Raw genomic sequence first — 17,578 nt, 5'->3', positions numbered from 1 at the left:
ACCACAATGCTTTTCCAAAGGGAGTCACATGGTTTGATCAAACATTTGTGTTTGATTGCTGGTGGTGTTCTGCCCCTCCCCCCTCATCAAACAAAAATGTTTGGTCAAACCATGTGACTCCCATTGGAAAAGCATTGTGGTGGCCTAAAAAACAAAAAAATTAACAAACATTTTTTTGATTGCGTTTGATACGTGTGAATGAGGCCTCACAGCATTCATAGCACCATTCTCCAAAATTTGACCTTTCACAAACAAATTCCTAGATACAGTTCCCTTTTTCAAACCATGTCATATTCTATCATTGGTAAACATAGTTATCACAAACATGACTCATGTAACATGCAGACCTGCGAGGCGCACCGTTCCTCCGAACCACACCAAACTTGGCACCAACACTGGTCAGGGGTCTGCAGTTCAGAATAGCCACACCAGGGTCCACGTCTGGCACCCAGGGGCCCTGCCAGGCCCACCACTCCGCAGTACACCACTGCATGTCAACTCTAAATAGAGTAAAGAATATTATAGAGGGTATTGTGCATTCACATGCAGTCACCAAGGTTGAGGTTGAGAACCACAGGTTGAGAACCACAGGTGTACACTCACACTGCATTGCAAGCTTAGAGTATACTCTAAGGTTGCAAGTGAAGTGGCTTAACTTCCCCTTATCACATCAGCTATATCACTTCAGCTGAACTCAGTGCACCTCACCCTCTCACCCTCTGCGGCCTCTTTATCCCTGCAGCCCATCTTTCCTTCCTATGTTGAGCTGTTGACTAAATGCAATTATACAATGAAATTAAATTAATGATTAAAACATTTCTAGGATTTTATATTTATGTGTTTTCCCCCCAGATATTATTTTGAAGTTGTTGTTTTTTTGTTGTTTTTTTAGATTTATTTTTTATAATAAAACTCCTTTTGCCTCACGTGCAGCCATTGTTTGGGAATAGAAGCATTTTTATTATTGTTTTAAACACATTCCTCTGTATCTGTGTCGTCACTCGTCAGTGGACGTCCTCACGTGCCAAACGCACGCAGCATGTTTACATCACGATGTGTATGTGTATCTGGCGCGTTGATTGGCCAGCGTTGCCGGGAAAACCTCCCATGTGACCCGCCCCCGTCAGTATAAGTATCCTCGGCGAGCAGTCGCACACGCAGCCCTGTTTGATGAGGGAAAATGTATCGTCTCGCGCCACACTCTTTTTCCAGGATCGCTTTCAATTCCTTTCTGTCCACTGTGCCGCGGGAACACTTACATTTGAGACAATACAATAAAGGCTGCTCGTGTATTGGCTGATTTTCGATCACACTTTTTCCAGATTTGAGAAATTCTGCTCGGAAAATGCCGAGATCTAAGAAGAAGAACAGGGGTAAGCAAGCAGGCGAGGCTACCGGGTTGTTTTGGCCTAGATGCTGGAATTGGCAGTTGCATCATGGGCGTTGTAGTCACTGAGTGATGCCGGGGCTATTGGCTCAAACAGAAAGTGGTTGTTTAAAGAACTACAGATGGAAACTACAGATTGAAAGAAACTGGTCAGGCCTGTGATGGACCAGGAAAAAGCCCAGGTGGCTGCTGCCGTGACATTAGACAAAGAATTCGCCGTCGCTTGACAAACACGGCGGTGGACTTCTTAAACGTGTATTTTTTTGTGGTAACTACGATTATTTTAGTTTAAACTATGCAAGTAGGCTGCTCGTGTTTAATAATTACCGCTAACGACCGCGACGCCTGCAAAGCTAACGCTAACATGCTCCTCGTTGACGTTGCGGTCGATTTCTTGGAATAAATGTGTGTAAACGTGAACTACTCTTGTTTGAGAGATTACAATATACATCATTATTAAACCGGCTGAAGACGTGGCGCGTAATGTCCAGAGTTCTGGTAATGTCAGGATGGCGCCATACATCTACTACTTCTTCCGGTCTGAATATGGGTCTGGTTGTTTGTTAAAGGGTGGTTAGTTAATAGTGGTTATTTTCGGACGCCATGCTTATTCAAGCCAGATAAGGCGGTGCCCCGGCCGGTTCTGATCTGAGATCAGCTGTGTTTGTTTTTGGACTCCTGAAGTTCCACGTCAACATGCTGCCCATTCCAAACACATGACAATACGGTCTATTAGCCAGCGTCACGAATCTACATGGCTGAAGATGAAAAATAATGATGATAAATACAATGAAATAGAAGGGTAAACATTCAGGCTATAATTTCAGGTTAATCTAGAGTGGGGTTCACTGGTTAAAAAGCAACAATTCTTCACATGTCAAATCAAATGGCATTTTATAATGGTAGCCTTTTCAGATGATTCAGCACCACATTCCAGTCAGTTCAGTTGACATGGATATTATAATCATAATTGGCTACCAGCAGGAGAACAACAAAGAAAATGGAACACTGGAGAATAAAATGGCAACAATTGTCACAAATCTCAAGGCAGAAAAATAAATAAATGCTGAAGGGTTCCCAGATTGGTGTCACAAACAAACGAACGGAATCTAGTATCTGTCTTGTGACATTCAGGATGACAAAATGATTGTTCAACCATGTGTGGCCTGGCTGTGTGTAACCCATGTTCTATTGTAATTTATCATGTAAGGCTGTTTGAATATATATATATATATTATTTTAAAGTAATCTCCAAAATAAGAAATGCAGGAATGCACTACACATCCTCAGTGTTCAATGTATCCATTTGTACATTATTGGAGTTAAATTATGTAATTGCATGGCCGCTGTACAGGTGGAGGTTGGCTGTTGTCCATCCAACTCTGGGTTACTGTGCTTTTTGTTTACACATGTCAGCAGAAGACTGTAGTCTAGGGTGCCCTTGACCCACGTGAAGGGACAGAGCGTAATAATTACAGTATTTTGTTTCCAGAGGTGTGGAAAGTACAGCCAAGGAAAAGATAAGCTATCTCACCTTGCATGGGCTGTTGGGACAGGTGGTACTGGTTGGTTATATAACTTGCCAAATAGCACGTGGGAGACTGATTTGACTGGAATTAACCCATACTTTATTCTGTGGCACATCAATTCAAAAATAGTTCACGCCGACGGCTATAACTGCCAAGAAGTTGAAGAATGTAGTGCAGGTGCATTAACTAAGGACCAAACTAACTCAAAAGAACCAAAACCAAACTATGTTTCCTGTGTAGGGGTGAGAGGGAGAATGGCCTTGCTTAAATGCTTAAATACTCCTAGCCAGATTGGAGTCAGGTGTGCCTCTTCCTCTAGGCACACCCCTGCAGGCTGGTCCCCTCCTCCTACACATGGACAGAGAACAACACTATCAGAACACAGCAACATCACACAAACAGGATGGGTCATCACAGTACATACAATGATTTCACTGTCTGCAGCAACATTGTGACCTGGCTGTTCTAGATTAGATCAGCAGGTCTCAAAGTGGTGTCCATGGACTCTCAGCGTTCCTTGAGGTGGTTGGAAATGGGCCCTTGCAGTTCTGTAACTCATAGTTACAAATTTAACCAAATTTCCTTCCATTTGATTTGTACACAAGTTAAGTGAGTTTAAAAGGTCCCTGCACACTAGACGCGTTTTCAGATTTTTAGCAGCATTTTTCTTGTGTTGTTCACTGGGGATTAGATGCACATGAATTTCCCTGGCATGACGGCCATGGCAAAAATGGCTTATTTGCGAGCTTGTAGATCTGCTATTTTGGAAGTGTTTTGAAAAATAATTGTTTAGTTTATTTTCTTTCTTCAGGGGGTGCACACGGAGCTGTGCAGCCTTTCAGTGACGAGGATGCCTCCATCGAGACCCTCAGCCATACCAGCAGCTTCAGTGATGCCGCAAGTGTGGCAGACGAAGGTATGCAGCGGTGTACTGTGTATGTATACACGTGTAGGCCTGTGCCGCCTGTCACAATGATAATAATCACGTAATTGCAATTATTTGACATAATGGCAATTATTTTGTATAAATGTTAGAATAGTTTTCTTCTGTATAAATGAATCTGTTGGAAGATGATCATATTTCAGAAATAGCGGAAAGGTCAGATCTACCAGTCGATCATGTCACAATGTGGTGTGTTGTGAGCTCGTAGATCTACTTCCGTCTACTTCCACCATTGTTATAAGACTTTAAAGCATACAATTATTATTGGTACTAGTCCTATCAATAATTTCTTTGTATATTGAAGTTATTTGTCACGAAAGTTTGGTTTTAAAAGGCAAAACAAAGGTTTGTTTATGATCGTGACAAGCCCTGTGTACACGTGTTGGTAAATGCTGTTGAATGCTGTTGAACTAGTGTGGGTGTGTAGTGTACACGTGTTGGTATGTACTCTTTAGTCCTATGCTGGAAATAGTAAGCCCATGCACTTCTATAAAGGCGTGCAATCCGTGCATGCACATGCATGTCTGGCAGGGCTGCAAAGTGGCATTTCAGCATTGATCTCACCATCTACACTTGTGCAACAGTAGTCTTGCGTTGCCAGAATGTTGCCTCTCGCAATTTCCAAATGCTTCCGTCATACAGTCTGGACTCTGGAGCAATGGAAAAGCTATCATGAGTAAAATATAAAGCGGAAGTGGAGCCTCCTCCCCACTTCAGTTTGGTCTTTACAGTCGCGCAAATTTATCCTAATCTAAATGGAAAACATCTAAGCATATATAGCTTGTTCCTTAGCAGAAAAGGAAGTATAAAAATAAAATGTAAAGATATTTTAAAATATATTTTCGTGAATGGAAATAGCAGCTTCCTTACTTGGATTTCGGGAGGCGTAGTTCCAGACTATATAGCATTCGGAGATTGTGGAATAGTTGTCTGGCTACGCGAGACTAGTGCAATGGTGGCATTGCAAAGGGAAATTGGGTCAGTCAGCTTAGTCTGTACTGAGAGGATTTTTATGTCTTGCTAAAAAATGAAAACTGGCAAGGTTCACTGTTTTCATGAATTGGTGGAAGAAAGTCTGTCTAAAAGTAAACGACTGGAGGATTGAATTACTACTTGAATGGTCTTGCATGCAGGTCACTTGTGAGCGCAGGCGTGCATGCAAGGTTGGCAGGTATGCAGGTGTTATGCTTAGTCACCCTGAATACTAAATACGCTTATATAACCCTCAAAAGTCATTTAATATATTGTGTATATCAGATGGAAACGTGTGTTTTTATGTTCAGGGGGGCCGGAGGCACCAGAGGATATGGCCCAGGAGGACTTCCAGTACAAGCTGAAGGGGTTCATAGACAGCACGGTGGATAAGAGGTAATACTGAAATTAGAAAGCCAATTTCTTTTTTTTTGTATGTTTGCTGATATTGTCAAATTATGGACACAAGTCTGCCCCTAAAGACACATTTACACATACACTTTCAAGAGTTAACACTCATGGTTTTACTAAGTATAACCAAAGGAACCCATAGAGTTACAAAGGGATAAATGAACACGTTTACTGTGTACCCTCAAGTGTGCTAATATCATGACCTTTTAATTTATTGCCTTTGCTGCTGTATGTGACCTCGAGGGTTCTATAAAAATCAGCTGCTATTGATTAGCTGTCAACACGGGATATAGAGGTACACCCAAGAGTAACTCATTTGACAAATGCTAATGACATCGAGGAAGAAAATGTCATTAAAAACGTATTTTGAAGCTAAGCACTAGAGTACATCCACATACTGCAAGGGTTCTCAAACCTTTTCAACCCTGACCTGGCCCTCATGAACATACTCTATGTTCGCTCAATAGAAAATATGAATATACTATTGTCATTCCCTCCATCTGTTCTATTAACCCTTTTAGGCCTGACCTCAAAATTAAAAAAAAATCTTCTACTCGGTGGCGCGCTATGAGCTTGTAGATCTGCTATTTTTCAATAGCTAAATTATAACATGTATATAATTATAACTGTATTCAGAGCGGAGGGGCCCGCCTTCAGTCAGCATTTTCTTCAATTATCGATGGAATCTAATGCATATTTATCTGTTTTTAATATTTAACACGTAGCGGAGTGGGATCGGGCCCGGGGTGTATATCCCTTTTTTGGTGTGTGTGTATATATTCTAGCCTGGTATCAGCCCTGGTTACCCAATACCACGTGTCTCATAGATGGGAGCTGGAGCTCATATTTCACATGTCCCCATTTCTTATGTCAGTTTTATCAGTGTGGCAACAGTACAATGGGAAAGAACAGTAGGACTTTTCCACTGGCTTGGGATATGGTAATGTGACCGTATCAGAACATTGTGACTGCGTGCAGACAAAACGAATGACAAACGACCAAGGCCAGGTTCTTGTTCCTGTGCTGGCAACACCGTCAAAACACGCCAGTCACACGGTGGCTAATTGGTCTCCCGTGTGGGTAGGGGGGGAAACGATGGCTTCCAGTGACATTTCACGGTCCCATAAGCCATTTCACTGTGTTTCTAATTGCATCACAGTTTCCGAAACAGTGGGCCGGGACCCATTATTGGGTCGAGGATCCATTTTTATGGCTTTCAAACAACATGGGTCAAACATTTATTTTTGCAGTTATTAATAGAACCTGTTTATCTGTGACACTACAATGGCAATACTGAGCATTTCTTATTTCTCCCCCCCAGTGCTAAAACCAGACAGGGGGCACTAGATGGACTGAAGACGGCCATGGCCACACGTATCCTGTACGAGTTCATTACCGAGAGGAGGATGACCATCACAGACAGCATTGAGCGCTGCCTCAAGAAAGGTACGTACTCGAGTTAGTCTACGGTATGTAGTTCATGTGAGATGCAGATTTTCTGTGTTTGAGACGTTTTGACTCATCGTAAATAGTCCATTCGATTACATATCCATATAGAGAAACGGAGATTGCGCGGCATTTGTTATTGTGCTTATGCCTAGCTGTACTTTTTTCCCCCTTTTCTTTCCCCAAGATGAAATTCAAAATGATGATTTTACCCGTGTTTTTAACTGTAGCTGCGGATGGCATTGACCAGCCTAGCTTTTAGTCAACAGTCAGTGTACTGGTCTGGAAGAGAAGAGGGAGGGGGGAAAAAAACAAAACTTATATCACATGACTTTGATGTGGTGCAGATCTGCAGTACAACCTCTCAATGTTCTGCAACATGTTGCGGGCTTGTAGATTGGCTATTTTGATAAAACGGGTCAGCTCTATTATGTACACCACTTTAAACCTGCCGGCCTTACTTTAGGCATGTCATTATTGCTAGAACGAAGGGTTTAAACCACTGAAGCCTTCTCATGTTGGACTTTCATATCCAGGTGCCACTGTCACTGCAGTAGATCATTGGCGGTGTAGAGCATACATGGGCAACTGGCGGCCCGTGGGCCACATGCGGCCCCCACCTTCACTTAATACGGCCCTCAGATTAATTTCGGAATACTACTGATATGTTTACCCGCTTTAATTACTTGGAGTCTAAATTAGTAGCTTGCTGAGTAGTATTACAAATAATGTTATTGTCTTTTTTATGTCCAATATATTTGTATTTAGTTAAAATGACTTTTCAGGATTTCAATTCAAATATAGCAAAAATAGCCGATCTACAAGTTCAAAACGCGTCGCGATGCGACGCGTTTTGAACTTGTAGATCGGCTATTTTTGCCATGACATACATGCAATGTTGCCCCTCTGGAGTGAGTATGGAAATATAATGGCCCTCTCCATCGTCAAAGTTGCCCACCCCTGGTGTAGAGTACTACTGTTCCAGGTGGACACACATGGGTGACCAATGTTGCACGCAATTCTTGTTTGTTACTAGTTTGTTCTATTGCACATTGAGTCACGTCTCTAGGCTATCATAGCCCTAGAATGAGATTGTGTTTGTGCTATGCCATACATTGGATGAATTCTCATTTATTTAACCAGTAAAAAAAACCGCATTGAGATTTAAGTCTCTTTTAAAGTGTGAACTGGCCAAGAGAAGAGTCAAAATAAGTGACACAGCTTTGCCAGTAACAATAAAAAAGACTATGACAGGACAAACATGCAACGCTCATACAGTAATTACAGTACCCAATACCGAAGAAGCTCAAGGGGAGAACGGGAACGTCTAATGACGCAACCAATAAAGGCTAATATATAAAAACTAAGCAAAGACATTTGCTAATAAACTAAAAAGCAAGAGAACCAACATTTGCTATACGTCAAAGCAGGAGCAATGTTTGGGAAGTGTGCCCATGGCAATCCTTTTAAAGCTCGCTAGGGGAATCTCAGAGCCCAGTTTGAGTCTGGTCTGTAGGTCGTTCCAAGACCAGGGTCCAAAAAAAGCAAGGCTTTATTATTATACACGCAGCACTAGCATGCTTTTCCAAGGAGAGTCATCTTATTTGTAGCACTGGTGTATTCACACAATAATGAATTGCTGAGACTTGGAGTCAGCTCTGGTCATCTAGTGTAATATCGGCTATGCATGTCCATTATGCATTACATTTCTCGTTTTCCAGGGGATTCTCAGTCTGTAATCTCTGCACGCTATGGTGCCGCATTGACTGCAGGACTGAACATATGTAAACTTTAATTACAATTTACAATTACAATTTAGGCATTTAGCAGACGCTCTTAATCCAGAGCGATTTACATTAGGCAGGAACAAAAGTATGGGAATACATCACATATATAAAATGCATTTATCAAGAAACATGCGTAAGCTAAGAACGTAACTAGAACATATCTATATAATGACACTATACATATTAACTATACATATATACTATACTATGCTATACATATGTACTATGATGTGCTATGACTATATACAATGCAATTATTGTGCTGTCTACATGACATGCTATAAGTCTATGTTAAGTTAATGAACACATGCGCATGGGACACACTAAATGAGAGCTGTGATTAATTACCCCACACCAACCGCCGCAACATGCTGTCAATTAGGGACAGTGGCTGCCAAATATTTCAGCTAACTATAACATGGGGACAATAAACCAAGACTCCAATACACTAAGCAAATTGTCGTCTGTCCTACGTAGGTGGTCCAGCAATTAGTTTCTTTCTCTCACCAACAGGTAAAGGTGAGGAGCAACGTGCAGCAGCTTCTCTGGCCTGTCTCCTGTGCATCCAGTTGGGGTCGGGCATCGAGAGCGAGGAGGTGTTTAAGGGCCTCAAGCCACTCTTCAAAACTATCCTGGCAGACAGCTCGGCTAACATCCAAGCCAGACAAACGGTCAGCAGCTACATCTACTGCCCTGAACTTTCCTCCTAGAGTTCCTGTTTAACATGGCTGCCTTGTGAACAAATTCTCCGGGCCGTCCACACCAAGCACTATAACTATATCAATCACCACTGTCGTCATAGTTGTAGTGGGTTACTCTGCCGTCCACTTGACTTGGAACAATCTTTTAAACGATATCTCTAAGGCATGGCATGCTAATTTGTATAGCTTTACACAAGACATTTTGACATAACAAAATATTTAAGTACAGAAGATATCATACTAAAGAACTAGGCATAAAATATAATTTTAATACAAGAAAAGAATACGCTAAAAATAAAAGGATAACATTATGGTGCACACTGCTGTGTATGGACTTAGTGCCACAGGCCAATGTTTGACCAATTTGCAGAAGAATTCCATATAAGTGTGTGTGTGTGTGTGTAAAATAAAATGTATATAATTTTCCTTCCTACTAGGTTGCCACAAGTTTGGGCCTGTGCACGTTGGTTGCAGAAGACGACGTCTTGGTAAGTTTATTGTCCTTTCCGCTTCCTCTCGCTGTCCTATCTGTTTATATTCCATGGACTCAAGAAAAAGAAGTGGCAACTCTGCTCCTGCCATGTTTGCCAACTTGATGTTTTCAGCCATTATTGGTCATGGCTTTGTACCTTGCCTGGTCTTTAATATTTACAGTATAAATGGTACCCCTGGGAAACCTCAGTCTTTAACAGGAGCTGGCCATTTTCCCAGTTCTATAAAGACGAAAGGCCATATCGCTGAAATATGTTCATTGTGGCTGTTCGGGCCAGAAGTCTTTTCAGTTGATTCATTTGCTTTAGCACTTCCCAGTGCTTTGAAACCTTGGTCTTTTTCAAAAAGGGGGATGGGGAGGCGGTGAGTGTGGACACCCTTACAATGCTTTTAAGAGCTTTTCCTCAACATGCACAAGAAGGCGTAGATGGAAGTAGTCTGAGAACATGTCAAACATTTGTGGAATAAACTCTGCTGGAAATTAGACAAGCATTGCTACATCAGTGTCTTTAAAAAAAATAACTTTTAGAGTGTCTAATTCCTATGCTTTGACAAATATACACTTTTCATTGTCGTGTCTGTTCCCATTTCTTGACTGCATTGCATATAGAGTATCTTTTTTTTAAAAATACATTTCTTTGTCTGTGACGCACTTCGTAAAGTGCTGGATAAATAGTATCATTCAGGCATGCCTTATGTGCATTACAAAACTCCTGTCACATCGTCCATGTCCATTTTCCTCCAGGACGTGTGTGGGACCATGGAGTGCTTTGAGAATCTGTTCACCCGCTCCTATGTGAGGGCGGACGGTACTCGTCCCTCAGTGAGCCCTCCGACCAGCCAGCTCCACACCAACGCTCTGCTTTCCTGGGCTCTGCTGCTTACCATCTGCACTGCCAGCCAGCTCAAAGACATCCTCCACAAGTAAGGCCTGGCCTGGGGACGCACATGGGGCTGCATCTATACGTTGTTTTCTTGGTGATTATGCGATGGATTACTTATTAGATTAAACTAATAATCGAGGAGTGCATAGTCTCCTATTATGTATTATAGATCCTCAGGAATGGTGAAGATCCATGTGATTGACATGTCAAATTGGCAATAAACAAACGAACGTGGAGCATACTGTGCAATATGCTCTATTTCTATACTAGACCCCTCCTGTTTTCACTCACAGAAAATAGCTGATCTACAAGCTCACAATGCCATGAATCATGTAATGTGTTGGGAGCTTGTAGATAATTTTCTTGCATTTGTTTTGAAAATGTGGTTAAAGCTATAACGTAAAATGTGTTTTCCCTCTGTAGAGACACAGGATTCAGGCTATGTGGCCCTTTATAAACGTAGAAGAGTGCTAAGCACTTAAGTCAGTGACCCAACAAAGACATGAACTATGCTCTCTTGTAAAGCACCAAATACACTGTCACACACTCTCTCACACACTCTCTCACACTCACACACACAGTAAGAAATGCTGACTAAAGCTCTCTAGCCACAAAATGTGTAGTCTTCTCTTAACCCTGGTCTTGCATAAGCAAGCACAGCCGCGGAATACTTATGTTATCATAGCTCGCCCCCCTCGAATGGTTCATAAAATGACTGTTTACAAACTGGAGCTTAAAGCCAGAGACGTTATACACACTTGTGTATATCGTGCGTTTGCATGATGTGTGCTGGTAATGAAGAGGAAAATGTAATTTACTTCTGAGTGGAAAGCTTGATTGAGTCACTGCTGTACGAAAACCACAGTTCAAAGTGGGTGTGGGGGTGGGGGTGGGGGTGTGTGGGTGGGTGGGTGGGTGGGTGGGTGGGCGGGTGGGTGGGGCTTGAGGGGGTTCCAGAGTGTCCCCAGCCAAATTATCTATGTATTTATTTTGCATTGGCCGTTGCTAAGCAACGCTTTGCTCACTCCCTTCCGACCCGTTTCGTGTGCTCACCCATTCACTTTTTTACGGCCTGGCTTTAAACCCCATTTTCTCGGAATCTATGCTGCATCCGCACAGCGGATCAAAGCGTGGATGTTCTGGGCTAATTTCTTTATGCTGCATCACGGTTACAATATTAACACTTTGACGGCTTTATATTGATAAAGCCGTATAATGTGACATATACCGAGGCTGCCGGGATTGTTTAAAAACATTTGGAGCATACACCGAAGTATTTGATCCGGGTCATAGTCGAAGAGCAAAGCCAGCTAAGATTGTCCCTACACCCTCGTTCACTTTGCATTGGACTCGGTTTCCCAGAAGCCCTTGCAAGCCGGTGGTTGGTTGATTTCCGGTTACGTCATCACAACGCGTCCGCCTCGTCACCGGGTCTGCGACAAATCCGCTATTTCTTTTAAATTATTACAAAACGGCTAATTAAACAAATACCGGGTTTAGCATATTACGCAGCGGCAGAACATGGATTAAATAGCATGGAAAACGGGCTATGCAGCTAAACTGTTAATGCTTCTAAAGAGATCAGACTTACGCTAGTGATGTATAAATGGAATATTTCGCTTCCCGGTTTTGGGGGGGAAAGGGAAGGCGGGTGTTTTCAGAATAAAATCTCCCTCATCTGCTTGGCACTCTAGCGCCTTTTATTCTGAAAGATTCAGAGGCACCAGAAGTGTTTAAAAATGTTCTGAGGGGGGTCCCTGCCACAATTGAGAAAATACATTTCAATTTGAGGGTCCTCGACTTGAAGAAGTTTGGGAACCACTGTCTTACAGGAGCGTTGTATTTTTTTTTTTGTCTTGCAGACACCTGCACAAACTGCCTGGCCTCCTGGAGAGTGACGACGTCAACATGAGGATCGCAGCTGGAGAGACCATCGCCTTGCTGTTTGAACTGGCCAGAGACATGAACCCTGTGAGCACACACACGCACACAGTCGCACCATTTGAAACCCTTCTGTCAAAATATGAAATCTGGAGAATTGGGTCATACATAGTAACTGTCTGGCAGAAACCTTGTATCTTCATGTTTAACCTTTTTTAGGTTAAATGAATCAATAATTGTACAAGCGTAAGCAAACTGTTAAATAGTTAATGGTGGTCAAAAGCAATAGGCTGACGCTAAAAGCTTATAAGTGCCTACTGTCTATCCTATATCGCTTGTCTTTGGAATTGCTTCACTCCTGCTGTCGTCATCAGGGTGTCTCTCTTCTCTGCCCCCATCCTCTAGGAATTTGAGTTTACTGACTGGGACACACTGTGTGACAAGCTGACCGCACTGGCCACAGACTGCAACAAACACAGAGCCAAGACTGACAAGAGAAAGCAGCGCTCTGTGTTCAGGGATGTCCTTAAAGCCGTGGAGGTGAGCGCATTTAATTTTCAGTGTTTGATCACTTGACCCCTACAAATATATTTAGCTGACTGGAGCCCCCGAGGAGCTCTATCCTCGGCTCCCTCATTTCAAAATAGCCGACCTACTAGCTCCCAATGCATAACAATGTGTTGAGCTTGTAGATATGCCTTTCAGAGTGTTTGCCCCATGTCGGTAATCCCCATTTTGTACTTGCCATGATGATGCATGGCATGAATGGCAGATCTAAATGGGTTACATACTTGCGTTCTATTGGAAATGTCCAAGGGGCTCCAGGTTGAAAGTGGTTAACCCCCCCTCTATTTTTCTAGCATTAGTGGGAACACTGATTTTTGTCAGGATGGCTCGACTCTAGTACCTCCATTATTGGTATTTGGGTATAACGATAATGCTCTTCCAGTTTCTCACACATACAGTGTGGCAGGAAATCTAGAAATATGCAATCGACAAAGAAATATGAAATGCCAATTTACAGGGGCGGGTTAAGCTTATGCTTCTGTCGGACTCAATTAAAGTCACAAGGGAGAAGAGTCTGCCAAACATGATTAAGATGTAAATTGCTTCAGGAACTGTACAGCATGTATCAAAGTCACGGCAGTGGTAAAGTGCCAATATGCACACTCTTCTTGAGTGAACGAACGTCATTTAGCGTTGTTGAATTTCCCTGATATTCATCAGAGCCCAACCAATGCCTTTTGACAGCCCTAATACAATTACTGATTATTTGACATTTTGTCCAAAGTGAAAAACTTTCAATGATTTGCTTAAAGTTTCTAATTGAGAATATTGAACTTGAAAGCAAAACAATGAATGAAAATGTTTTGATGGAACAAAATACATAAAACATGTATTTTGGCCATACCAATAGATCATTGCTAGATTTCCCTCTGTATCTGTCATGTACCCACAGGAAGGCCAGTTCCAGTCGGAGACTATTCGTTTTGGGGCGGAGCGCATGGCCATCGACAGCTGGGTCAGGAAGAGAACCTACGATGCCTTCAGAGAATTTGTGGGCGCTGGGATGAACTATCACCTACAGGTACAGTAGGAACTCTGTTCATATAATCTTGTACATGATCGCCTGATGGCAATTATTAGAAATAATCGTGCTTACTTTGCATAATCATCAGAATCTTATACATTCATCTGTTGAATGCATTAACCCATTTAGGCATGACGTTGACATTTTAAAAATGTCTTCTAAAATCTAAATCATGACAGTTTTCTGAAATGCCTATGTTTCCATGTCAGTGGTGCTCAATATTTCATGTCAAGGACCCCACAAATATGTAATTGGCCGCCGACCCCCACCTGAAAATATGATGTTCCAGGGACCTCCCAGAAGAATATTTGAGTTAAAAACGTTCACTCTGAAATAATATATATTCAAAGATTGTAGGCACATTTTCAGTATTTTTCAAAAATAGCAGATCTACAAGCTTGTAGCGGGGCACTCGGTGCTGCGCTACTTAACACTATTTAAGTAATTTGTCATTTCTGCTCTGTACAGTTCGTTTACAAAGCACTATAACGGAAACAAATGTAATTTGTATTTATACATTCCCATGTTCAATACCAGAAAACACAATTAAATTGTTAATCGCAATCATTTGTTTGACAATCATTAAGGAACATTTATTTCATGGTTGTGACGGCCAAGGGACATTTATTTCATGGTTGTGACGACGCCAATTTAAATTCATTTCAAGGTATATGTAAATGGTATGTGTCCCAATTAAATTTAAATTCTGGGACTTTTATGCATTACACATTTCTCCAATTTTATTGTACATTTCTTGTGTGAATTTCCCCCCCCCAGGCCAATGAGTTCATCAGAGATGTGTTTGAGCTGGGACCACCGATGCTGGTGGACTCGGCCACGCTGAAAGCCATGAAGATCTCCCGCTTTGAAAGGGTACGTTCTCCTCGCCTCCAAGCCTAGCAATGGCTAGCCATTTCAAGCCTTTCAAGTTTTGGTACTATTAACCCATTTTGACCTGAGATCAGATTCTAAAAATGTCTTCTACATCCTGACAGTTTTCTGAAAAAGCTATGTTTCTATGTCAGTCGTTCTTCGATTTTTCAAAAATAGCAGACCTACAAGCTCGTAGCGCGCCACTCGGTGGCGCGCTATGAGCTTGTAGATCTGCTATTTTTCAATAGCTAAAGCATGACATCATGCTAACACCAAAAAGGGTTCCCGCCCAAAATGGGGTAACCACCAAAACCCTCTATACTTAGTAAATGAATACTTAGTTTACCGTTATCCCCCAACATCAAATCTCTTCACTGAAAATCGGGCCAACTACAAGCTCACGCGACTGCGACATGGGAGTGTGTAGATCGCCTATTTTCATAGGGGGGGGGGGGGGGGGGGGTTGTTTTCGTCGACTACCTTTTTTCACTGGCGAAAACTAAACGGAAACTAAATGAAAACAAGCTATGATGACTAAAACTAAGACTAAATATATTGACAATTTCGTCAACAAATACAAACTAGACTAAAATGTTAGGAAGGGACTAGTGGACAACAGATCCAATATAAACAAAAGACAAGTCATTTTTCAGTTGGTTTCATGCTGAAAATAGCAGATCTACAAGCTCACAACGCGTCGCAGCGCAACGCGTTGTGAGCTTGTAGATCGGCTATTTTCAGCAAGTGTAAAATCAGTCATTACGACGGCATCAAGGCGCGACAAAATACATTTTAGTCGACTAAATCAACTAGATTTAGTCGACTAAAATCTTATGCTATTTAGTCGACTAAAACTAGACTAACACTAACACATTCCAAGTGACTAAAATGTGACTAAAACTAAATTAAGTCTCATTCCAAAGACTATGACTAAACTAAAATAGAAATGTGCTGCCAAAAACAACACTGGTTGTGCCAAAGGGAGCTTTAAAGGGATAGTTCAGATTTGTTTTTAACTTAAGCTGTATGAAATACTTGCCAATAATATAGTGGTTGCAACTGTATTAATTGATTGCCTGAGTCCTGTGGTGGGAGTTCTGCTCTGGTTTTGGTGAAACATAAAGTAGTTCCGGTCGTGTTATGGGGGGCATGGCAATATTAGTGCAACTTTAGTTCATTTTTGACCCCTCTATCACACAGAACTATGTTTTTTGTGTCCATATCACTACACCCAAAAAATAGTTCCATGTGATAGAGGGGTCAAAGTTGAACGAAGGTTGTGCTAATATTTTAGAAATACAAATGACGTTAGTTTTGTGAATTAATTTACTTTTACTGCGTGGCCCCTGTGCCCCCCACAAAATGACCGGAACTACTTAATATTGACCAAGAGCAGAACTCCCACCACGGGACATCGGGCAATAAATTCATACAGTTGCAACCACTATATCAATGGCAAGTATTTCATACAGCTTAAGTTAAAAAAAATCTGGTGTTTAAGCTCTTATTTGGTACAAATGGCATTGACTGCAAAGACAATAACCACACACACAATACCTATTCCCAGGGTGGATTTGTATTGGGTGACTGCGACAAGAATAGTGAGTAATTATTTATATTTATTTATTTTCTCTCTGTGGTCACTCTCTCCTGCCCTCATAGCATCTCTACAACTCTGCTGCGTTCAAGGCGAGGACCAAGGCTAGGAACAAGTTCCGAGACAAGAGGAGTGACGTGGGCGAATTTTAATGGCTTTGTTTTCTGTTCCATTTCTTTCATAGTACAGTAACGTTTCAATAACATTCCTGCATTTTATCCAAGCCTACCAGAATGTCACTGTTACGTTAATTTATACAGATTATTCAGACCTTTGTGTTGTAAATACATAATTACTTTTGTGTGAATATCCATGCGTCCTTTTGAACATTTTTGCTAACCTGTTTTGTTTTTCCTGTACTATTTTAAGTTTGTGATGGTAACGGTTACTAATAAGTTAAGCGTTGTATAGTTTCTTCTTGTACCTTATTATTGTAAGAAGTTAATATTATTGAGTTTGAGATTTTGACACAAGGTGTTGTGTAACACTAGGTTAGCCCAGAGGACGTAGCATTAGAAGCTTGCTAACTATACTGTGTGTGTGCGTGGTGTTTAGTACTGCGAGTGCGAGGCGTGAACAACTTTAAATAAACATTTGCCGCCGTAAAGCATGACACTTGTTGCATTTCTTCACATCATGCATCATTACTCGCAGAGTCCTGGAACATATGTAATGTTCTGTTTGTCTATTCTGAGCTAGTCTCAAATAGCCAGACTTTCAGATCTCTCTGCCTAGGCGGAGATATCTAATCGTCTGAAAGTCAAGCTGCAGACTGCTCACAAGTATTGCCATTGTATTGGGAACAAGTACAGCTAGATAATGTAAAAAAATGTCTGGCTCTCACTTTTGGTGTCTTTCTGCCCTCAAGCCAATGTTTGTGCTCACACTCTGAAAGCTGGGCATCAAATCATAACATTTTGTATAGTAGTATACAGTATTTACTAGCAATATACAGGTCCATCTCAATTAATTAGAATATTGTGTAAATTCATTTTCTTCTGTAATATAATTGGAAAAGTGAAACTTTCATATATTCTCAATTCATTGTGTGTAAAGTCAAGTATTTAAAACCTTTTTTTGTTTA

The 17,578-nt window shown here is 41.5% G+C and overlaps 1 protein-coding gene across 1 annotated transcript; it reads left to right on the top strand.

Moving 5' to 3' along the window:
* The first annotated feature begins 1,171 nt into the window (after window positions 1-1,171).
* ifrd1 (interferon-related developmental regulator 1) lies at window positions 1,172-17,107 on the top strand. Its single transcript, XM_079494562.1, has 12 exons — window positions 1,172-1,373; window positions 3,728-3,832; window positions 5,143-5,227; window positions 6,564-6,688; window positions 8,989-9,146; window positions 9,614-9,664; window positions 10,414-10,592; window positions 12,415-12,523; window positions 12,839-12,973; window positions 13,893-14,021; window positions 14,802-14,897; window positions 16,560-17,107. Exons 1-12 carry the CDS (start codon window positions 1,346-1,348, stop codon window positions 16,644-16,646), a joined length of 1,287 nt encoding a protein of 428 aa, XP_079350688.1. The 5' UTR covers window positions 1,172-1,345; the 3' UTR covers window positions 16,647-17,107.
* The last annotated feature ends 471 nt before the right edge of the window (window positions 17,108-17,578 follow it).

This window comes from Electrona antarctica (genome assembly GCF_951216825.1).
Source record: "Electrona antarctica genome assembly, chromosome: 23".
Taxonomy (NCBI): Eukaryota; Metazoa; Chordata; class Actinopteri; order Myctophiformes; family Myctophidae; genus Electrona; species Electrona antarctica.
This window is presented reverse-complemented; position numbering and strand designations above follow the sequence as displayed.

Excerpts from the sequence above, each read along its gene's own strand:
- ifrd1 (XM_079494562.1), top strand. The coding sequence starts at position 1,346 with ATGCCGAGATCTAAGAAGAAGAACAGGG. Across the intron at positions 5,228-6,563 it reads GACAGCACGGTGGATAAGAG|TGCTAAAACCAGACAGGGGG; the intron begins GTAATACTGAAA and ends TCTCCCCCCCAG. Across the intron at positions 14,898-16,559 it reads AGATCTCCCGCTTTGAAAGG|CATCTCTACAACTCTGCTGC; the intron begins GTACGTTCTCCT and ends CTGCCCTCATAG.